This window comes from Seriola aureovittata, chromosome 19 (genome assembly GCF_021018895.1).
Source record: "Seriola aureovittata isolate HTS-2021-v1 ecotype China chromosome 19, ASM2101889v1, whole genome shotgun sequence".
In the NCBI taxonomy this organism is placed as follows: Eukaryota; Metazoa; Chordata; class Actinopteri; order Carangiformes; family Carangidae; genus Seriola; species Seriola aureovittata.
The window spans coordinates 3,853,658-3,877,654 of record NC_079382.1 but is presented as its reverse complement, the minus strand read 5'-3'; the positions used below and the strand labels follow the sequence as shown (position 1 = coordinate 3,877,654).

General features: G+C 40.4%; 3 protein-coding genes across 3 annotated transcripts; 1 reads left to right on the top strand and 2 right to left on the bottom strand.

Moving 5' to 3' along the window:
* The first annotated feature begins 76 nt into the window (after positions 1-76).
* selenol (selenoprotein L) lies at positions 77-7,907 on the top strand. Its single transcript, XM_056363168.1, has 9 exons — positions 77-253; positions 1,185-1,263; positions 1,392-1,445; positions 1,628-1,673; positions 2,329-2,456; positions 2,680-2,794; positions 4,347-4,469; positions 5,086-5,223; positions 6,407-7,907. Exons 1-9 carry the CDS (start codon positions 94-96, stop codon positions 6,542-6,544), a joined length of 981 nt encoding a protein of 326 aa, XP_056219143.1. The 5' UTR covers positions 77-93; the 3' UTR covers positions 6,545-7,907.
* On the bottom strand, positions 7,866-13,187 carry clec11a (C-type lectin domain containing 11A). The gene is made up of 5 exons (XM_056363169.1): positions 12,771-13,187; positions 11,247-11,361; positions 10,932-11,039; positions 10,458-10,541; positions 7,866-9,111 (listed from the first exon to the last, which is right to left on the bottom strand). Exons 1-5 carry the CDS (start codon positions 12,861-12,863, stop codon positions 8,699-8,701), a joined length of 813 nt encoding a protein of 270 aa, XP_056219144.1. The 5' UTR covers positions 12,864-13,187; the 3' UTR covers positions 7,866-8,698.
* A 3,734-nt stretch (positions 13,188-16,921) lies between these two features.
* c19h1orf198 (chromosome 19 C1orf198 homolog) lies at positions 16,922-23,355 on the bottom strand. Its single transcript, XM_056405721.1, has 6 exons — positions 23,003-23,355; positions 21,868-21,918; positions 21,616-21,726; positions 21,137-21,304; positions 20,187-20,537; positions 16,922-19,017 (listed from the first exon to the last, which is right to left on the bottom strand). Exons 1-6 carry the CDS (start codon positions 23,306-23,308, stop codon positions 18,961-18,963), a joined length of 1,044 nt encoding a protein of 347 aa, XP_056261696.1. The 5' UTR covers positions 23,309-23,355; the 3' UTR covers positions 16,922-18,960.
* Positions 23,356-23,997: the final 642 nt, after the last annotated feature.

The window sequence follows — 23,997 nt, the reverse complement described above, 5'->3', positions numbered from 1 at the left end:
AGCTCCCAAACTCAAATCTCCCTCTCTTGCTAATCTTAATTCTCACCTCTGGGCGTGATTTTGGTCACGTGTTCAGGAAGTATTTGGGCTCACATGGTTGCTGGTTCACCACCAGTTCTCTTAGACCGGAGGCGGGAGCAGGTGATCATGGCTGAGGACGTGACAGTGTCAGAGGAGACTTTAACAAGTGCTCTGACTCTGTTGGTGAACCTGGGCAAAGCTCTTCTCCAGAATGCTAAGCAGGATGCAGAAGGTAGGGCTGATCTGGAAGAAGGACCTCAGACTTCATTGAAAATGTCAAGGTTTTAATGTGTTTTGCTGCAAAGGAAGGAAGTAGACGAAAGTAGAAAACGACTTGTATGTTGAGTGAATTTGGTTTGGTCTTATGAGCACTTCGGCATAGAGAAGATACAAATGAACACTTATTGTTACGTAATTACAACTTTAGTATTTTCTATTAACGTTACGGGTTTAAGTGCGCAGTTGGGCTGTAGCGGAAAACGGCGAGCCGAATTAAAGAGGAGACTAAAATGATTTAGTCATGCTGATATTCAGCACAACATCACGACCTCGAGTGTGATATTGCTTTTATACAACATCTTTGCAAGGTTTGTTACAGTCTAAGATAGATAACGACTGTTAATGTAACGCTAATTAACAGTTAGTAGAACAACCTGTGAAGCGGAGGGATACGTGTAGTTAAAAGTCCCACAATCAATTTACTTGGTCGGAACTAACTGTTGTATAATCCGAATTCATGTTTTATTTTCTTGGTTAAACAATTTATGTTTAGTTCCCAATAAGCACTCAAGTACCAAAATGTAGAGAATTAGGAGCCCGGGGTTATATTTTCATCATGTAGGATTAAACGTCAAATCCAGTACAGAAAATTGAGTAACATCCTACTGAGTTGCTGCTGCATCTGCTTTTACTATTTCATCAGTGTCTGCGTGTTTGTTACAGTCAGCATGTAACATGAATGTAGTTCACGGATCTCCTTTTGAATATTTCACAACCTGGATATTTTATGCCTTGTTGAAGCAGATCCGTGTGATCAAGTCACTGGATTAAAAGTCCCACTGGCAACACAGTGGTGTAACGTAATCCCTGTCATGCTTATTGCCAACATAATGACATTGCACAAATCAGCTTGGCCAATAATATGACCCATTGTTTTCACACAGCCTCCCTGGAGAACTTTGTCCCATATAAGATCACCACTTTATTTGGCCTGATGACAGCAGGAACAGACTTCTACAAAAGGTGTGTGTGGGTGTGTGTGTGTGTGGGGGTTGTTAAAGTTTAATTAAGTCATTCGGCTGTTTTAAATCAAAATGTTCACGTATGGTTATATTGTTGAGTTGGTTTGATGTTTTGTCGTTGTTGAGCAGCCTTGGAGTGAAGAAGAAGAGTGAAGCGGAGGCCGTTTGGCAGAAGTCTTATCAGTAAGTATGGGTTGGGTTGAACCCTCATCATGATTGCTGCTGATGGGCGTTGAGTGTCTCCTCCATGCAGTGGTGGAGATGGTTGTGGTCACTGTGGTTGGTTGCTGTATAATTAATAATTAATGGAAAGGCCTAACTCAGCCTTGATGCCTCTTTATCACACTGTGTTTGTATTTGTGCAGCCATGCAGCAGTGAGAGAGCAGGTGGAGGAGCTTCTGCAGCTGGAGGTTTGTATGTGTGAGAGATGTTTTTTTTTTATTTGCATTTTCAAATGTTTTAATTATTTTTTGAATTTGCATTTATTTGATTTTGCTTTAAAAAATCATGATTTATTCATGATAAAACCTGCATCTTGTTCTGGCTGGATTAAACTCTACATTACGTATGGCCAAGAACCAAGTCCACACCAGTATATTCTGTTTTCAATTTAATATAATGCAACACATTAGTAATTATCTTTAATTATGCATATGAAATGTGTATTATAGCTAATTTTAAGATTCACACTGTCCACAAGTTGCTACAATTCATAAATCCTTTATAATACAACCAATACATGTTTCTAATAATGGCTGATGAAATGACAGTATGTGGTGAATTAGTGATGTAAAAAACATCTAATATAGCTCGCATAAACCACGTATCCGCCCAGGCTAGTGCAGACAATTACTCATCAACAAAACATTACAAATATTTGCTGGTTTAAGCTTCTCAGGTGGGAGGATTTTCTGTCATTGTGTTGTTGTCATTTTTCATTATTTTCCAAATAAACTAAACTAAATAATTTATTGATTACTTTAGAAAATAATCAACAGTTACGTCAAAAAAGAAAATGAGTTTGCTGCAGTCCAGACAGTTTGCTCTACTTGTTTGTGTGTGCAGAATGAGTGGGACTCCTTCCTGCAGAGAGTGGACAGAGATCTGCAGACCACAGATGGGCAACTCTCAGGAGTGAAGACCGCAGACAGTCTGAGCCCTGATTCTTCGTTCACTGACGGACGGACCGGAAAGTGAGTTCACACACTCCTGGTTACTACTTTAATCAGCCAGGGTGTGAGTGTGTATACAGAGCAGGCAACAAAAACACCAGCTCACACCATCCGTTCTGTTGTGTTTTTCTCCAACCAGCCTTGGATGGAAATGTGTTTTATTCGTTAATGAAAACACCAAGAAAATACACATTCCCGAGTGAAAACTTGATGTCCTTGTTGTGTCTGTTGTTGTGTGTTACAGGAATGTGACTCTGGGTGAGTACATGGGTCAGGGTCAGAAGCTCCTGCTGGTTCTCATCAGACATTTTGGATGACTGCCGTGACGAGACCACGTGGCTGAGCTGGAGGCCAGTCAGGTCAGTTAATTAGCGTCTCTGTTCTGCTCTTTATTGTATTCAGGGAAGTTTAACGGGCCAGTGTGTAGGATTTAGTGGCATCTAGCGGTGAGGTTGCAGATTGCAACCAACTGATCACCCCTCCCTTTCCAAGCGTGTAGAAGAACTACAGTGGCCTTCAGCCAGCGTGAAAAAGCTCCTCTCTAGAGCTGATAGGGAGATTATAGATATTTCAGTGAAGAAAAGAGCGCCGGAGTCCAGGATGTCTTATGCTGAGGAGGTTTATTGAAGCTTGAGCCCAATGAGAAAGGAGGAATCATCAATACAGTCTCCTGTGCATGATGTCACCTCAAATCTGAAGCAGGAACCCCTGAGGATATTCTTTACACACTTAGAGAGATTACTACAGATAGCTTACGCTCCAAAATTGGTCAAATATCTAAAAGAAGAGGGAGAAGAGGGATGTGTGAATACACTATTGGTCCATTGACCATAAACAAGGAAACATGACTATATACGCCCAGGTGCTGATCTCAGAACACCCAGCCACTTGTTAATGACCATCCAAGGTCTGCTGCTATCAGCCCTGGCACCAGCAGCATCAGCAGCAAACCACAGCAGCATCAGCAGCAAAGATTTAATACAGTAGCTGTGCTCATACTGACCTCTCACCCTGACTCAGTCACTCATGGTGGACAAGAGAAAATTCCCTCACAAGAGCCATTGTCTGGTTTGCAGTGAACTACATGTAGCTAAACTTGTACATTTGCAGTAACATGGTAGTTCAACGACATTCATATGTTCATGGTGAATCAAGTACTTAAATTACTTTTTTTGCACTTGACATTTTTGTGTAGTTACCTACTGAAACTACAAACGATGTTGGCCCATCAAAGGAAAGGAAAAATTCAATTTTTTTTTTTTTTTTTTGAATAAATTGCTAAAGTTGTAGTGACTGCTCTCAGCTCTGTGTGTTTGGCTGCACTGACACGTACACCGGTTGCTCTTCTGTTGCATTTCTCACAGAGAGGCTGCTCATGGTGCCCCCATTCGTCAATACATGTGTCATTTCTAACAGAACACTGTTTATATTCATATTGTTGAAATGCACTTTTACCACCAGTAACCACCATGTCAACCAGAGAAAATCATGAGCATGAGAAGTTTAAAGTTATTGTATAGTCGTCGTAACCGCCATAATAATGCTCATAAGAAAAAGCAAGCAACAACATCCAGGCAGCTTTGTCAAAACTGAAGAGTTGACAGGAACCTGATGAGATCATTCTTACTAGCTACAACTATATAACCTGCTGTTTAGGAGCCATTGTTTCAAATGTAATTATAGATTTTGAGTGGTAAACTTTTTTTTCCCCCGCCCTGTTTCCAACAACTTTTCCAAACTGACAGTCTTCACTCTGCCTTTTAGCCACTGCCCGTTTGCTTTTATATAAATAAGCAACTGGCATTTAAACGAAAATGTGGGACAGTAAGTCTTAACAGATCCTTGTGTATTCTTAGGGTGCCTTGTAATTAGTGGTTATATGTCATTTTCTTTCATTTTGTTTCTCTGCAGGCTGTCCCGGAGGCTCGGCCACTGCGGGTCCTGGTGGTTTCTTTCGGCAGCTTGGAGGGAGCTCAGCTGTGGTTGGAGCAGACTGGATGTACCTTTGACATGCTGCTGGATCCACAGAGAAAGGTGGGGATGTGTTTTTTTTCACCCTAATCAACCCGTTCAATATGAATAACATGATGCGAAATTAAGGGAATCCCAAAAAAACGTGGATTTGGTTTCTGTAAAAATGGATTAAAATAAAAAGAATGTCTATTATATTGTCTATATTTCTATATTCGATGCTGGTGGGCAGGTGCATAAAAAGTAAAGAGGCAGCTGTAATTCATGGAAACTGCCTCAGCACAAACACAAAATACGACCACAGCTTAGGGAACCAGAGGGTTTACCAGCTGTTTGATGATGTGTCATAAAAGCCCGGCGAGCTGAGCCTCCAAGACCTTTTATTCGGAAAAGTCAGCCACCAGATGTTAGCAGATGTGAGATGGAAACAAGGGCAATCAACCAAATATGGAGACGGAGAAGATTTTCCACATGCCACAGAGGCGGTCATCAATCATGATGTGTGTGCGCAGAACCTTGATAAGATCGTGCAGCAGATATTTTTCATATTGCGGAATCCCAAGCGGATGTTTTTCTTTTCTCTCAAATGTGTGTCTTTGATTATATAAACCTGCCAGACTGCGTTTTTGCAGAAAAACCCTGCATTTGTCTGACGCAGTCGATGTCCTCTCTGTCACAGATCTACAGGAGTTTTGGCCTCGGCTCGTCCTACGCCAAGGTGATGAAGTTCGGCTGCCTGCTGCAGTACTCGGAGTACGGAGCTGTCGAGAGAGACTTCCCCGACGTCCCCCCTCGCCTGCTGGAAGACATTTACCAGGTACCAAATGGACAAGATGGGAAAACAAGTTTGACATTGAGGAAATACATGGTGAAATGTAGGGCTGGTTTTTACCTGCGTAGGGAGCAAAGATCAATAGCTGGTTCCCTGTGAAACCCTGAAACCTCATTTAGTCTGCGCATTGTATACATTATTCAATTTTTTTATTTTTTATTATTGTTAAACACAAATTTATTTAGCTATATGCACCATGTAAGCTCAGTTACAACTGAAAAACTATGTGTAATGCTAGATTTTAATACAAGATCAAGATCAGGTAATAAAGCAGGAACCACCTTCAGGCTCCTGTCGTGTCAAAATAGATCACCAGTGATGGAAGGTAACTGACCTGTACTGTGAAATACTGAACTTCTTACTTATTGTAACTTCATTACATTTATCTGACAGCTGTTTGAGATTAAAATTCTACATAAAGACATATAACCTTATAAAATACACATTGTTAAAGATTAACAATCCTTTTTGGCTCATGAGCTCTTCTAAAAAAAAAAAACAGTTTCTAGTCAAGGCTCTTTGTCATGTTTCATATCTCTATGAGATGTTTTCACCGAAGAGACGTTTCCCCTCTACACTTCGCGTGTGTTTTCATTTGAATAATTTTCAAGTTTTTTAAGTTTGGGGCCCAAAGATGACAGATTATTCAATATTTCTCAACAAAGCAAATGTTCTTCCTTCAGTAATCAAATTTAGCTTGTGGCTCTTTAAATGGGATGGAAAGCAGTGGATTAAACTACGTCACTTTATATAAAACAGTTAAGACGAACTCCACCCCGACCAGCTGCAACAGTAAATTTCTGCTTACACATTAATAAATCAGTATTAACAATCTAATAATGTCATATGTAATTGTATATCCCACATTTTTCTGTAAGACCAGCACTTACTTACTTTTGACACTTTAAGTATATTTGGCTTCTTCCACCTCCGCAAAACACTAAAGAACATTACAGTTTAATAATGATACTGATTAATGATGAATGATGATAACACACAGTATGACTTGTTGCTGTGACTTCTCTGTATCACTAGCTAGTTAAAAATGTGGCTCAAATCTACAAAGATAAAATTAATCAAATCAATATGTAGATTTTTCACTAATTTGTTTCAATGTTAAGATAAAAAAAACTACATTCATGCGGCTTTAATGCGTTTACTGTTTCAGATGGGTGGAGACTTTTTGCTGGATGAAGCAGGGAAGGTGCTTCTTTCTCACCCGTCTAAAACCCCCATGGACCGGCTGACTGTGAAGGACATCCTGCAGGCCGTGGCCGCTGCAGGCCGCTCTGCCAGCTCTGCATAGACAGTATCAGTATGTGGAACAAAAGCTGTGAGAGCCTGGGGTTTGATTTAACACAGCATTGACACAACAGAGGAAGAGCAGCTCTTTGACTCACGTTAATGACGTCACGTCTCGCACTCATGGCGCCATGAAGAGGTGTGACCGACGCAAAACTGTACGGCAAAGACAACTGATCTTCTTTGTTGTGTCAATGTTGTGATGGCAGCATTTTAAAACTAGAAAGAGACATACCTCTGCCATGTCCAAACAATCCTACAATACCTCTTTTTCCTTCATTATTTCCTGAGAAATTGATATAAATGTCTATCTGGCAGTGTTAAGGAAAGAGATTTAAAAAAAAAAAAAAAAAAAGAAATCCTGAATCCGCCCCCTTTAATTAGATTCACATCAAACATTAATGGGTCTTCCCTGTCCGTGCCCCAACCCTCCACCAAGTTCAGTGTAAATTGGTTCGGTACTTATTGTGTAATCCTGCTGACAAACAAACATCCTTGGCGGAGGTAATGAGTAGTACTATTTGAATGCATTGTAATTCAATATAAATGTAATTTCATATCGTATCAATGTTATTTAACTTTAAAAACACACTGATTTGCCTTTGGAAATATAAGAAATTAGCCAGTATAGCATCTTAAGACTTTACTTTAAAGCTGCGTTCAGCTGCTTTGGACTTTGGCGGCTCCAAGTGGCAGTAAGAAGCAACATTTTACATTTTTAGAGGTACAATTAACTACATTACCCAGAAATCATGCTACATTGTGATACAATTGACTACTTCATTGAATTGATTTTCTCCCATGTGGTCAGGGTAGAGATGATGATGGGAAGAAAAGTTTCTAATTTCATCTTTTAATGCAGTTACATTTTTAGGTAAAACTTCTACTGCACTGTGTAATGTTTACTGTAGAAAAAAAAAAGATTTTAATTGCTGCTGTGCTACAGATCTTATCTCTTCATATGTGATATAAAATAATCATGAACTGTTAACTGATGTTAAAAATGACTCAGGATGAGTAGGGCTCGGTATTTAACTTAAATTTGACAAAAGTGCCTGAGACGGTCAAGATTATTGAATATCTGGTCAGGATTTTAATCTTGTTTATTTGATGAAATTGTTCCTAATTTAATTTAGACAACAGTTAACATTTTAGATTCTCTGCCTCTTTTGTTGAATTTAAAAAGGTTCTGTTAAAAACATGTACTGTTTATCTCTCAATGATGTTTTGACATCGGACCGAGACTCAGCCTTACTGATGGGGAAATCCGTCTTTTACCTATTTAACATTTTTTCTCTAATCAGAAAATGATGCTGTGAACCATGTTAACACATAGTAAAGATTTATTAAAAACATTTACATTCAGACTTTTATGTACAGGACAACTTTCTTGTTTTACATACTGCAGGACTCGGGACTACAGGAAATGTTGGTCTATTCTTGCCAGAGATGTTGGAGAATCAGCGGTTCAACGGCACAGTCACACTCTGTGCCAGACTTTGTTAAAACATCATCAAAGATCTGAAGTAACTGAGTAGTGCCGCCTAGTTCCTTTTAAACCCAAATATACACATTTATATCTTCAAGAGGTTCCGTTTGTGCTGATTCTGAAGAAAGTGGCTCCAGCTTTTCATGATTTCCCTTTTTTTTTTTTGGAAACTTTGTACAAATATTTAGAATTCTGTGCATGAAATCACAGCAGAGTCCTGACTGGCTTACATTCATATCACTGCAGCTGCATGAATAATACAATATTTATATTAGTAACATAATCTGATAAAGTGTTATTCTGTACTTTCAGAAGTTAAATAGTAATACATACATTTGTGCGCATGTGAGACACAAGTTTCACCTTAAAAACCTAAAATTCTGTGAAATATTATATATTGATACTTAAACAATGCTACACAAATTGTATATTCAAATTAAATTATACTGGCTATTTATATTAAAACACAGTTGGTTTCCAATTGAGAAAGAAAGACTTCTTCACCTTTGAAAGCAACCAATCCAGGTATGTTTAAAGTGTCTTTTAAAGGGAAATAAGTTATTTGAAAATATACTGGACTTTTATTTATAATCATAAACAACTGGAGGTCAAAGCTTAAGAAAGTAGTAAAGTGGTGGGAGAGTGAAGCTACCGCGGAAAGTGTTAATTTTAAAGCGCCACCCTGTCATCAAACTCGCAGAGATAGTTCATGGTCCGATCACAGTAGTGGTCCCACCAGTCGCCGTCGTCTGACGACATCGCCACACAGTTCTCCCGCCGGCCCCCGTCCGGCTGGCTGGACAGGAAGTGCTTGCGCCACTGGAAGTACGAGACCCGCGTCCCGTCTTCAAAAAGGTACATGCCCTCAGATCGCAGGTCGTTAATGCCCAGCCAGACGGGCCAGTTCCCCGGGTGGAAGAAAGACTTGACGTAGTCGGCCAGTGCCTCCTGCTCCTTGCGGTCACGGGGCATCGCCATGCGGCCGCCGCGTTCCAAACACTTTCTGGACGCTCCAGCGTAATCCTCATAGCTGTTGTACACTAGATAACATTTGTATCCCATCCTGCGCCCCTTTTCACAACCTAAGAAACAAAAACAGATGCTTCATCAGACATTTACAATTGGAACATTTTTGACTTTATCGGCTCCTGGTGACAGAAAGAAAAAAGACACAGAGCTACATTAGCATTTGGAGTTGAGTTTGTGTTTTGCTGATGAATGCAAGTCAAGTATTCACCCTCTATTATTCTGTTTTCACCTCTACCAACACCTCAGGGAAATATCAGCCTCTTTAGCTGCTAATTGCTCTGCTACGTTCACCAGCTAGCTGCTAATTAGCGGCCTGCTGCTGCTGGACAGGATGCTGAGAGCAGGGACAGTCAAACAAAGAAAGCAAAGCTGCAGCTGTAAAACCAAAACAACTGCAGGGCTGAGGTGAACTGCAGAGTTAGTGATATATAGTTGGATTCATCACTACAAGCTGCCTTTAAAATTACGCAATCTTTTGTCAAATAGCTCATTTATAAATATTGATTAGTGCAGCTTTAAAATTTGAGTTTTAGTAGCAGATACCAGAGCAAATTCTAATACTATCCAGAGCTGTGTCTGGAAACTTTATCTTGAAACTATCATTCAAACTCTAGTATCCACAACTGTCTGGATAGGTAGACAGTAATCCTTATGGGCCATCATGTCTTCTCTAATGTAAGATATTATATAGAGAAGACCAATAATCGTTAATGTTGACTTTCATTCATCAGAGATGAGTCACATAATAACAACACACCTTTTTGATACGAACATAAAGTGAGCCTGAGACCCAGATTTCTCCTGCATGTGATTGGTTCTTATACTACAGTACAACCATAGTACTCAACACTTCAACTCTCGCCTGTTTCATCATGTGCCCTGTTCACCATTCGCCCTGTCATTTTCTGTACATGGTTTTACTCAGACAATACACAGAGCTAAAGGGATTTCCTTGAGAAATCTTATCTGGTCTGCAACAGAGCATTTGTAACCTCACAATAAAGCAAATACAAAGTGGAGAAATGACTGAGTAAATTAGTAAAAGTTAAGTGACGGATTTAGCTTGAATAATATCCTGATGGGAACATTCACAAATGGTTTACATGTACATTTTAAAACAGCTCGCTCTTTACTTTTCATCGATGAACGTCACGTTTCAAAATTGGACTTTGCTTTGATACACATGCTGACTGCCAAACCTCAACATCCCAGATGTCTTTAATCTCAGGGATTCTTTCATGTTTTCAGTCTTGGACATTTCAGTCTAAAAATATAATACCGAAGACAGAGGGAAATCAAAACAGATTGCCTGATATCTCCTTTTAATCGCGGATCTTTGTCTTATGTTTTTCACATGAGGCGCAAGAAAGACATCTGAGGGAAAATAACCCAGTTTTACCTTCCAGTCTTCCAATCTCCTTGCGGTTGTTCTTGCTGTGCTGGTGGACCTCCCGGATGCTGTCCTCCAGCTCCCCGACTTTAGCTGCCATGTTAGTGATGGGGAACAACAGAGACAAGGACACATGAATGGTATCACAGTGAATTGTTCTCATGAGTCCTCTGTAATGACAAATAAAACTCCTGCCTCAGCTTGATCGCATCGTCTGGCAAATTATAATAATGCTCTAGAATGGAGCTCCTATCATGGATTTTCTTTCAGTTTCATGATGCATCTCACAACTGCTTTTTCACTCTATGGCTCAAGGGGGCGGCACATTAATTCTTAAATTTTCCTTTTGAAAATCATACCGATTGATGTAAATGTGCAGCAGAAATATAGCTTTGAAACGCGTGTTTAATGTGGAAGTGGTCCATGAGGAAACAGAGACGAGGATGTCGTCAGCAGATTTACGGGGGAAAGGCAGCATCTTACCATCCATCCTGGACAGACGGTCCATCAGCTGACTGACTTTAACATCCAGAGTGTAGTGACCAACATTCAGCTTGTGGATCGCCTGGTCCATACCGGCCAGTCTGGATACTGTGGGGATAGAATACAGTAAGAGAATTCAGACGTATCTTAACATAGAAAGATTACTGTGCAACTTTAGAGTACAGACATGAGGCTCATTTTTTATAATGTTTATATGTTGGCAGATATATGATACAAATATTATGACCAAAAACCATAAAGTGCTTGACTGAACAAGGCTTTAAACATGATTTGTAAATGTAGAAAATGACGTACAGACGTAGTTGTATGAGTTTTCAAAGTCTGACACTGGGCTGGTCGGCTCTGGTTCAGGCTCTGGAAGAATGTCTGGAACATCCCCTCTTGCTTTCTTCACCTCTGGCAGAGAAGCCTTTAAAAGACACGCACGCACACATACACACACACACACACACACACACACACACACACACACACACACACACACACACACACACACACACACACAATGATGTCACTGTTTGAATCACACTGTGAAGCTTCATTAGAACTCATTAAAAATAAGCCTCAGATGCTCAAAACAAGCTCATTACCGTTGTATCCAAAATACTAATTTTTAGAATTATTATCCGTTAGATCACTTTGCCAAACCCTTTTATCAAAGATTGCTATAATTATTCTGCAAGAGGGAGTTTGACTAATTCTGATTATTTCTAAATAAGGAGCTCCATTATGAGCAAATCCCAGCAGCAGCAAACAGCCTTGGTAATGAAATGCTTGTTAAATCATTAATCTACTGTCTGTCATCTCACTTTTTTCTCTAAGGAGGAACACAAAAAAGTTTAATGTACTTTTACCCCTCAGTGCAGTTTAATTCATGAACAAGGCATTTCCAGCCAATATTTTGATCATTATCAGCAACACCATTATAATCATGTAATAATAATAATGATCAGAATGAGGTTCATTTATAAAGCACCTTTCAAGACACACGTACATATGCTTTATAAGACAAGATAAAAATTGAGGACGAACAATAGAAAACAGTGCAAAGATTATTCAACATTGGGGAGGAATAAATCATAGTAGCAGTGCTACAAATGAAATAAAATAGAAAATCATTGAAATAATCAATAAAATAAGAATCAGGAGAATGACTTTCTTTGATAATAGGTTTTAAAAAAGCTGAACCCAAACCCTGGGCAGACACACCTATAAAAATGTGTCTTTAAGAGGGATATAAACCGCAGAAGGAGCTCGCCAGTCTAACGTCCACAGGGAGGTTGTTCCAAACAGAATCAGTGAGATCAGGTCCACAACATGAGAGCGCTGTTTCAGACACTGCTCAGACACACAGTACATTAAGTCTTTGTAGAGGAAAAACCTGCTCTTCTGGGTGTGTCATCATTAACACTAGTCTTACCACTGCTGTTGCACCATTGTCATCCTTAACATGTCTGGTCTGTGTCATCATGGCTTACAATGAATAAGCCGGCGCCATACACGGGATACTGTATTTTCCTGAGATTTCACCACTTTTTGTCTGAATTTTGGCAGAATTATTCTTAATGTTTAATATTTTGTGTTTGATTTATCTAGATCTGATGCCCTCCTACACACAGTCATAGTGTAAACCATGAGAGCACTGCTAATGGGGTCGATGTCTCACCCAAACAAACAGGAACAATCGATCAAGATCAATAAAATGCAAAAGTAACAGCAACATTCCCAATACAAAGAAATGTAGTTTAAAGTCAGTCGACTCCATGGTTTAGTTGTAGAAAAGAGAAAGAACACATGCTGTACACATTCAGTCCTGACCTGTGTTGGTGCAGCGTCGGACGTCCTCGTAGGAACACTCGCACCCAGAGAACATAAACACAGGAGAGCGAGCGAGGTGGCAGCCGGTCCCATTTTCTGCTTCCTAATAACTCTGCTTTTCCCTCAGCAGCAAAAACTCCCTCTGCACTTCTGAGTCACTCTCTCTCTCTCTCTCCACAGTCTGTTTCTCTCTCTCTCTCTCTCTCCTTCACTTTTCTTCCCCTCCTGACCCTTGTGCTTCCCTCAGAGATGTGATCCAGAACACAGGCAAGCAGGAACAGCAGCAGGAAAGCAGCAGGAATCTCCCATTAGAAAAATGTGAATGGGAGCTGGTGTGCACACTCCCCTTAAAAAAAGCAGCAGGTACAAAACAGCAAAAAATCAAAATGACATCCCTGCTGTGTGCCTGCTGTCTCCGTCTTCGCCTCTCTTTTCTTGCCAAACAACAGGAAAGCTCTTTGTTTTCTGCTCCCACCTCCCGTTTCCACTCTTTGTGTGAACACTGCACATTTACACAGGGGGCCAACGTTACAGGTCTCTGTCCTGTGGAAACCATCTACCTCCAGACTGTCAGCTGTTCAAGAACCAAGAAAAACAGCCTTGTTTTAACATCTATAATCTGGAGATACAAGGTTCATTACCTGAATCGGTTTACAGTATAGTTTCACAAAACGATCAGAACTCAAGATCTACTTACTGGTTTTCAGAGCTTTCAGCTGTATTTAACGGTCTTCATCAGCAGATAGAATTTGCTCACTTGTCATGGAAATATACATCTGTTGACATGCACGCACAGTAGCTGTTATGAATTGACCTATGGCACTTTTAGGACTTCTGGTCCGTGTTGGATTAATAACGTTTGCTAAAAAGCAGCCACTGTGGCCACAAATGACAACAAAATATTAAATGCTAAAACATGGTGTAATGGTAGAAGAGGTAAAGAGAGGTCAAAAAGTAAAAGTAAACTAAGTCCTGCTGATTACAGAGCAGTATCTGTTATAAATTTGCTAACTTTAGCCGCTTTAAGCTACTGGTCATACCAGACCAAGTGAGGTTGGAGCAACAAAATAAAGCAAGAGTGTGTTTTAGTGCTTATGAATCTGGCTTTTCGTCTTTTAAAAGAGGGACGTTTTATTTTCATGGTTGCACTTTAAATGTAAAGTTTTGTCGCACTACTATTGCAGAGGATCAGAATGAAGCTTCATTCTTTATGTCTTTTCCTGTTTTATCTCTGGCTTAAGAGGTGACTTCAGCTCACTACAGTGCAGCCCTGTATGCATACTGCAGTCATAAACTCAGTTGCACACACACACACACACACACACACACACATGCACAGCCGTTTTATTAATTTGGCCAAATATCAGGTGTGCTTGCCAAACTTTTCTAGTATAATTAAATAAATCAATGGTAAGAGAAATAGGACTTCATGAGTCTGTTCCAGGGGAATGATGACATAAAAAGAAAAGAGAAAGACCTTATGTAAAAGCCTGTGCATGCATGAGTGTGTGTGTGTGTGTGTGTGTGTGTGTGTGTGTGTGGCTGTAGCAGGAGGTATGCCAGTTAAAATGCCACAAGAATTCAGCAGTTTCCAGGGGGAAGCGACTGAGGCAGGGCTCAGGGATCTGGAGACTGGGAGGAGCTCCGGCAGCGACTGGGACTGCTTTTAGCAAAGAAGGACAGATGTGTTTGAGTCTGCAGGACGGCTGCACATACACAGCTGCTCCAGATACATGACCGACTCCAAACCTTCAAACCTTTTCCAGACTACAGACAACAATGGTCTGGAAAACAAATTTGTGACTCTTGAACAAAAGATGTTCCTCTTATGTTTGACGTTGTTGATTCTCATGCCAGGAAATTACATTGAAAACAATCAATTAAAACATTTGTCAATCGATTAATCAGATGATCCACTGGAAATTTTAAAAATCGGTTCACACCAAAAATGATCAGTTCCAGCCTTCTTTGTCTCATTTGATATGAAATGTATTATCTTTTGATTTTTGGACTATGAACAATAAAAGCAATTTGAAGAGGTCATCTTGGGCTTTAGGAAAGTGCAGTGGGAATGTTTCACCATTTTCTCGCATTCTAAAAACAAATTGAGTCATTGAGTCATTGATTCGTCAAATGTGCAAGCGCATTATATTTAAAAGTGCCCTCTCAGGTTTACAGCCGTAACTGTTTAGTATTGTTATCCACAAGATTACAATGTAAGAAATGAAACTGAAGTGTCTGCACTTGTATAGTCAAACATATACTAGGGCTGAACTGCAGATATTTCCCACGTTGCTCACTTATCATGGAGAATCTCATCAGTACAAAGGAATCTGAGTGACTCAACGCGTCAGACTTGCACAATTCTTCAGGACTAGGAGAAAATGTCAGTCTGGAACACAACTAACTGAGTGTTGGTTCTTTTTTGCTTTATAAACAGGACGTATGGTTTTTATTTTCACTTTAATAGAGTGTCATGTCTGTGGAGCAGGCTGCTTTATTATTAGCCTGCTGGACAGACGCTAACACACTGTTAACACAATAACAGTCCCGCTTCTGTCCCGTTGTAAGTTCAATAATACCACGCAATGCTTTTCATTCACACAAACATTTGTTGGAAAAAAAAAAAGAAAATAAAATAGCTGAGAGGGAACACAAAGGAGCTATTCAGGGTCTGGAAGTGTTGGGTGGTGCTGCAGGGAGGCGGCTGCCCTGGACAGAGGTGCCTCAGTTCAGCATGAGGGATGATGAACACAAACATACAACGTACCTTGAAAGCCAACACTGATATATATGTATATAACATATGTACATATAAGCTATTTAGGTCCTGATTCTGACCAGTTTTCAAATGATTAATATTTAGTTCTATATATCATCACTGTAAAACACTGAACCGTAGTGCAACTTAAAGGGCAACTACACATCGAAGCTTGTTTACAGGTCTTGTTTGGGGAGTACTCATGAAATGAATGAATGAATGAATAAATGTCCACCCTTTGATTTTCTTGACAAGCGCTCGTCCGACTGACTTCAACACTTCTTGGATGACTGAGAATCTTCACAGACATATATGCAGGGCAGCAGGGTGGCTCAGTGGTTAGCAGTGTTGCAAGAAGGCTGTGATTTTCAATCCACTGACCAGCTGCCTTCTGTGTGTGTGGAGACCACAACTTCTCCCTGCATGTGCATGGGTTACCTCCCACAAATATTCCCATTTAATTAATAATAAATGAACTTACACTTTACTTACCTAATCATTTAGTGTCAGCAGTGCTGCTCGTCAAACTTTACTCAGGTCAGATTTGTATGTAGAGAATCAGTAAAGTGGGGTCTGTCTCCAGGCCGTCTCCGGTGTTTCTGATTCATTCACCAGGTGGAGACACACAACGTAGACGGTACCCAGACACACACTTCAGTTAACTCTGTGTTGCTGCTGGAGACCAGCTGTTGTACAACCCTCGAGTCTAAGGTCATTTGTCCATATACAATTGTTTTTTTACCGTCTGCTAGGGAGGAAATTGCCATCATCTTTATACCTTAACTTGTAATTTTACATTAAATGAATGACTATGTACATACATTATCTATGTCAGATTCTGTCTCACACAGTAATGCTCTCGCTTCCTTAAATAAATACTGCTGAACGGTTGCTTGGCACCCGAGGGAGACAGTGGAGGTCTGATGACTCTGAACTGGGCCAATGTGTTGTTTAAACCGAACAGCACAAAGTTTCCCCTCAGCACCGGACGTCCTTCCCTCCTCCTTCCCTAAATGGCATTTTGGATCTGGTAGAAATTACAGCTGGAGGAATTGATGTCATGGAGCTGAGAGGGAGGGCGATAAAAATGCAAACAAGCAGGCAAACATGAATGAAAGAAAAAAAAAGGACTTGACCACCCTGAAGCAAAGGCTTCGGGTTAACCGTCCAACTTTCGCTTTCTTTCAATTAGTATTTCCTCTTCTTATGAAATCAAACCCATTAATGACTGATCGTGTATTTGCAGCCATAACAAAAACCTCCGTAGTACCCACTTCTGTTCCCCTTCCTTGAGAAATTCTGCAGAAATTAGCTGGAAAACGCCAATTGTTATTTCAAAGGAACGGGCTTGTGTCCAACACATTTAGAAAGAACAGACGATAGTGAGAAACGGGTTTGACTTCCATTTATTTACTTCTTTCGAATCTGTGACCTCAAAATGCATGAGTGCAATATACATGTATAGCAGAAGATACAATCAGCGGATAAATATAAAATTCAGTAAAATAGTACTCTAGTCATGTAAACTCTGTGACACAAGTGTTATAAATCACTACATGCCTGCCCATTTACCTAAACCACAACATCTGAGTGCGTCTTATTTTCATTATCAATGCACACTAGGGTTTGCTCAACACTAGTTTGAGGTCGGGTGAAAGTTGAGAGGGGTGAGGTGGTAAGGAAGTTTGTCAGGCAGCTAAATCCATACAGGACAGGACATCTGTAACAGGTTACCATGACAGTCCGTGAGTTTTTCCATGACTAAGTTTGTGCACTTCCATGGCTATTCTTCCCTCCTGGTTCGATTTTCGTAATACCAAAGACAAGAACAGTCTGGTTTCCACTTCAGTTGGGATGAAAACCACCATCTAATTCAATGACTGTGTTAAAGCTGGAAATCAATTCCACTGTATTCCTGTAGAGTGATGTAATGGTAAATTTTTTCTCCATCCAATCAACATCTTTACAGCCTCCATGATAATAATGCAGGAATTCCATAACCAGTAGGAACATTCTCTGTAGTAATTGCACTGTGAGGGCCAGGACTGCAGCACTGAGCACTACTTTAACTCTAAAACTCTTAGATCTATAGGAATATATAGGTATAAATAAAAGTACATCAGAGAGCAAAAGTCTTCATAACAAAAAACAAAAACTTAAAAATGGACTGAGGGTTTTAGTGTTGGCAGATGAAAATTTTACATGCTTGCGGTAGAAAATTGTTCTTGCTCGCTAGAGTGGCGTCTAAAAGTTCTAAGTGAAGGCAGCTAAGTCACACCATTGCTGTGCATTCATACGGCACTTAACATGATGAACAGGTTACCACAGTTACAAGTGATATGTGGCCAATGTGTACAGCGGTTAATGTACTGTACATATGAAAGAAATGTGCAACAGCTTGACTGTTTGCTGGGATTATCCAATAAAAGCCATTGGATTTCCACTGTTTTAGTCCCCCGACTGCTAAGAATATGTTTTCATGTACCATAACTATTAATAGCAATTATAAAAGGGGTTCCCATTTCTTGAGAAAACTTTTATTTGAAAGACTGCTGTGTAACAAAGATGACACAACTATCCTTAGGCAACAGTTGCAGCTTTCACTGGGATTGGTGGTTCGTATTTAAGTAATGTTATATAGGGTTTCCTGCTTTTTTTTTTAGTTGACTTTATTATTGTGGCTAACTGGATAAACATTGTACCATTAAGCAGGAAAAAGTAAGTCAGGAGCATCAGCCCCATTTGCACTTGTCACTTAAAATGTGTCATATCAAAATGCGCCTGATTGCATCTGTCTTGGTTTTTCCCGGCTTCATGCAAATAAGGGTCAGCACAAAAGGTGGTTTAATGAACCTCCAAAAATGATCAATTTCTGCACCTTTGGTTACGACAATAACAGTTCAGCTAGCTACCTAACAACTAAGTCAGTCTCTTTTGGTTGCATTTACACTTCGTTTTTTTTGCTATTTGATAGCTATCGGACGTTCCCAACGAGCATGAGGTGCAAAGTGGGATTGGGATCATAGTTCATCGATCATGTTTCCCCAATCTGTGAAACCGTGGGACCCTTCAACCAAGTTGATTGCAGTGTGAACGCACAGCGAGGAACAGCGTGCACATTCTGTGAGGTTCATTCCCTGCTTACTCTACATTTAGTGGGCAGAGGGGTGTTTGACATTTAAGAAGATTCAACCCTTGTCAGTGAGGAGAGGGGGCTCTTCTAATGGGGGGAAATACACCAGCACACAGGTGGTGAGATAATGTCTTAACAAGCCACTGGAGATAATTACAAGAACATAATGTGGTCATTCTAAAGACTGTTGTTTTTTAAATCTAGATGTGGATGTCTGTAGTCATGGCAGTGTGGTCCTTCTTTAGAGTGATGATGACGATGAATCATTCAGAGCGGTAACTGGTCTCAGCTGTGGTTTACCAGTTGTCTAGGAAGTCGAATCCAGTCTTCAGGATGCTGCTGCTTGTGTTGAACTGAGGAGAAGGAACAAGCGGACAGTGTGGGTGAGACGTGGGAGGCTGAAGACATTGTAAAGTGCACAATGACTGACTAATAGACACAGCTGCTTCTTAAATTTTTGCTTAAGTAATTCGATGACTCATTTTACTTGTTTTATTGGATTGTCTTCAGTGAATTCATTGCATGATGGGATCTATCTAAGTGTGTCCCATTTCGTTTCCCTGCTTTTTATCAAGTTTAACTTGTCTCGTTTTACACCAAGCCTGTTTTTTGCAAATAAATTCTGATGTGTTTTCCCATTTGCTTCAGTTTGTTTGGGCCCGTGTGAAAGCTGTGAATCAAACTCGGCTGCAGACTAAACAACTAGACAGAGGGTGAGAAGGTTGGTTTGGTTCGGTTCCAATTGGAATGTGGTGCGGTTTGTTTTGGGTGTGAAAGCAGAACAAGCCAACCACAGGACTGTGTGGTGTTGGATTTAAGCAGGAATTCAAAATCTAAACTACAATAAAACCTGATTTCTGATTGTGAAGAAATGTCAAAGAATTGGTTTTAGTCGCCCATATAATTGCGCAAGATCATTTGGTAACAATGGCAACATATGGCTGTAGTACATAATTAAACCAGTGGTGTATTATGCTTGTGTCCTACTCCGCAGTTGCTCAAAAACAACTGAGCTAAAAAGAGCAGCCACATAATAACCATTACCAGTAATATTGCAATACGAGACACAGTTAAGTGCTGCACGACTCGCTGTCAAGTCTCTGGAGTTTCATTTCCATGTAGCGATGATGATACAAGACGCCAGTCACCAAAACATCCCATCGAATGAGTTACCTGTCAGTCCACAGAACCTATTATTTACAGCTCCTCGTTAATTTCAAAGTCAGTGTGAACAAAAATGTTCTTTCATCCAGACCAAGTGAACTGAACCACAGTTGTAATAAGTGAACTTCAGAAGCTTGGACTCAGTGAAGAACCCCTGACACTGTGTACGCTGCATTTCTGGCCACATCCAAATCAGTGACATCACGGCAGGTATTAGCCTTTCACTTTCCCTGTAGATATGTGGAATGTGATTTGAACTTCCTATAATATCCAATTCACAATATCCAAAGCAAAAGTAATACTTAGAAACTGTGCTTGTGTCATTCTGAAACCTCTGTCTATCTGTTTCAGAGCTCACCTGGGAAAAGGTGGGGCTGTTGGGTGAAACTTCCTCCTCTCTCTCTCTCTCCACACTGGCGGGGATGTTGGAGGGCTTTGACATCATGTTGGAGGAGAACACTTCATCCACGGTGATGCTGACCGACGGTAAGGTGCTCTGAGATCGCTCCCATCCCGCCACTGTCGAGGACACGCTGACAGGCGGGGCAGGGTTTGGCGAGATGGAGATGGACGCCGGCGTTGCACTGACAGCAGTGGGGACGGGGGGCGGGGGAGCAGGAGGTTTGGGTGCTCTCTGCTTTGCGGCCCTGGTAGGAGGTGGAGGATGGGACTCTACTGCCTCAGGCTCCTTTGAGGTGACAGAGGTCTCCTGTAGAAAAATGGCATTTTTAGTGTCACTGATACAATTAATATTCGATTTTTATGGATGTTATTTATGTTATACACAAGATAACACAAGTTAAAAGTTACAAAACAGCTCAAAAGCGGGGTTGCATAGTTGTTAACTTTATATTTAGGCTTCTTGAACAGGCATTGAAAGCAGTGTAGGTGGTTCATGAGGCTGTGCAGTGAAAAGAAAAATCGAAGTAAAAATAAAGTGCAGGAAAGAAGAAAAGAAAGAAGAGCTAAGTAGGGCATCCAGAAAAAAACTAGTCATCATTGTTGCTTTTTTTACTGCAAATTGGCTGCATTCACCATCTACTTCTCTGACACTTGTGGAGGCTTCACAGATGCCATTTATCTCAGCTTCAGGCGAGACTCTATTTCAGGATACATAGTGTGATAACAAAAGTGACAAGTGTTGGGGGGGGTACTTGCCTCCAATCTGTTGTTTCTTAGAAACTATCACAGACCAGAAATGGGATGTTCGCTCCTCAACATTTAAAAGCAGCCAAAATATATGAACATTTTTTGCAGCCGTTACTTGAATTGACAACACCAACAGATAGTAAGGAACGCAGTGCTTACCTGTCGGAGGTAGGAGGGGAGGGATTTCTCCCCTTTCTCAAGGGATTTGATCTGGCTGGGAGTCAGAGACTGGAAGTCAGCTTGCTCCCCCTCCAGCCTGGACCTCTCCGCACTGATCTTCCAGAAAGACGACTCTTCTTCTGGCCTCCGGCCCTCACTGACGGACACCTTCACAATCGTACAATAACACATTTAATTGAGGTCAAGGTTATACAAAGAGCAATTCCTATTGGACGTGTGTACAACACAAACAAGCCAACAAAGCACTAGTTATGGATACAGCAGGCTGTTGTTATGGACAAACACTGTGATAATCATACATAAAACCCAATTTCAACAAAAACATTATCACATCCATACAAATAAATGCAACATGTATGTCAATAGGTTTCGCTCAAATGTGTTACTTTATGGCAGATTTAGCAAAATCAGGTCAAATTTATCAAACTGAGATTTTTGTTAGAAAAGGCTAATCATACCTTGGTTCCATGCTGATTGGAATGAGGAGCCTTTGCAGACTTTGGGTCTGCATGCGAGGCACAGATCCCCTGGTCTGCAGAGCCTGATGTCAAGCTGAACTCCAGCTGACTCTGAAACATGGAAAATCAGTTCTATAGCAGCATCGCACTTTAAAGAAAGATTCACCTATGCTTACATAATCCCAGATATGTCAACAATAGACAAAGTAGACAAAATCAGCTGCGACCTTGTGAATGCATGATTATTTTTACCTTGGTTTCCCATGAGAAGGGGGCTGAATGCTCATCTTGCCAGGTAATATCCTAAAAAGAGACACAAGCTGAAGTTACAGTTTCAACTTACACACAGTGTACTTAGGGGCTCAATGAATGGTATAACAGAACTTATACTCTTATTAGTAAATAAACAAGTTATTTTATTTTGACTGTAAAAGCTTAGTGTCTCTTTACAACAAGGAAAATAAATTAATTATACACAAATAAGCCAAAACATTATGACTCAAAGATGAAACAAACAACACTTATTAATCTTGTAACAATGGTGCATGTAAAGGTCTGGGACATATTGGACAGTAAATGAACACAGTTGGTTCTTGTGTTCAAAGTGTTGGATGCTGGAGAAAAGGGCAGGTGTAAAGACCTGAGTGACTTTGACAAGGGCCAGATAGTCATGGCCAGACAACTGGGTTGAAGCATCTCCAAACTGCAAGGTTTGTGGGGTGCTTCCATCCAGCAGTGGTGATTACCTACTGACACTGGTCCAAAGAGGGACAAACCAAGAACTGGTCGTGGGGTGTTGGGGGATGAGCTGTGAAAAGTCTGATTTGTAATATACAGGACTTAAAAGGATCTTGTCTTAACCTCTCGGAGCCAGATACAACAGGTCACCTAGCAGAGTTCTTGAAGGGTCAATGTGTTGGTGGGCCAGAAATGTTTTGGTGGCACTAAACAGCATCAGAGGCAGGGTAGGTGTGATCATAATGTTTTGGCTCATCAATGTGAAAAGAGAAGGCAGTAACATCATAATACAACAATACAAATGTTCTTGTTCAGGCCAACATATACATATGTTTTGCTAATATTTTACAAAATAAGAGCAGCAGAATTTCTGTGAGACGCTTGTAGTCATCAAATTATTATGGCCTTTTTACAAATAATAGCCTATTGTAAAGCTATCCTACAGAAGTGAACGTTTTACTATTACATCTATCTATATATCTATCTATCTATAATTAACCTGTACTTAGGCTCATGTGGTCACTATGACGTTTACCTACGTATTTTAAAGGCTACGTGGCTAGTTAGCAACAATGACGAAAAGGGCTATCCAGACCTTTCAACACACCCACAAACATATAAAATATAAACTCAAATGTGGTTTAAATACCTCCTCTCCGAAATGAACTATCTTCTGGCCAGTCTGAATGAGCAGTTTGGGGTAACAGACCACTTCGTCACGGTCAACTCTATGCATAGCGTATCGGGCTCGAATATGGGGATCCATCATCCAGTTGTCGATAGCGCTGTCCTGCTCCTGCGGCGTCATTTTCTCCCAGGACGAGCCGTGCTTCTCTTTGATTTTCTCCCTCTCCTGCATTATTTTCTTTGCCATGGAGTTGATGGAGGAGAAATATTCGAACTTCTTTTCCTCCATCCTGTGGGCATCAAGCCCCGCTACCGTCGCGGTGGCCATCTTTAGCTGCTGCCAGCTGTTGTTATTGTGAGGAAAAGGAAACTGGTGTTCATCGCCGTGTGGGCGGTGGGAGGGACGCAATCAGTTTCAATGTGTGTGTTGACGGTGCCATCTTGTGGTCGTTTTCAGAAGATTGAGCTCTTTTTCTCAATAGTGACTTCATCGCCTTCGACTTTAGCTTCACTTACCCTTATAGTTGTTTCTATGCATCATAATTTGGTGCTGAAAAAATAATGTTGTAATGTAATATAAAGCTCCCTGTCCGCTAAGCCACGACGCTGAAGTTGGCCTCCGGTCGGTAGCTAAATAAGGGAAACCACTTTGAAGTTACATTGGGATTAACCTTTCTGAGGACGGTTCGATGCTACCTACAACAAGGTAAAAATTCCCTAACACATGTCTTTGTAAAGTTACTTGCTTATGCAGACATGTTAATCTAACATGAGTGGTGTCTCTTGCCAACTGATGAATGTAAATATAATTTTCACTTCTAGTTTATCAATTCATCATTCAAATATCTGAGTCCTTAGTTTAGTAGCCAACTGCAAAACCAATATAATGACTTATGGTAAAAATTATTTTAAGTAGTTGTGCTGAATATTATTATTATTATTATTATTTATTTTATTGTTTTATTTATTTAATATCTGTTTTGTGTTGGAATTTGGAATTTTTTTGAAAAAAAAAAA

Bases quoted from the DNA above. Each gene is read 5' to 3' on its own strand.
- clec11a (XM_056363169.1), bottom strand. From the start codon at position 12,863: ATGGGACCGGCTGCCACCTCGCTCGCTCTCCTGTGTTTATGTTCTCTG. The intron at 11,362-12,770 runs GTCAGGACTGAA...TGTCTTTTAAAG, and splicing joins CCGACGCTGCACCAACACAG to GCTTCTCTGCCAGAGGTGAA. The intron at 10,542-10,931 runs GTAAGATGCTGC...CTAACATGGCAG, and splicing joins CCGTCTGTCCAGGATGGATG to CTAAAGTCGGGGAGCTGGAG.
- c19h1orf198 (XM_056405721.1), bottom strand. From the start codon at position 23,308: ATGGCCACCGCGACGGTAGCGGGGCTTGATGCCCACAGGATGGAGGAA. The intron at 21,919-23,002 runs GTATTTAAACCA...GTCTCTTTTTAG, and splicing joins TAGTTCATTTCGGAGAGGAG to GATATTACCTGGCAAGATGA. The intron at 21,727-21,867 runs GTAAAAATAATC...TCCATGTTTCAG, and splicing joins CCTTCTCATGGGAAACCAAG to AGTCAGCTGGAGTTCAGCTT.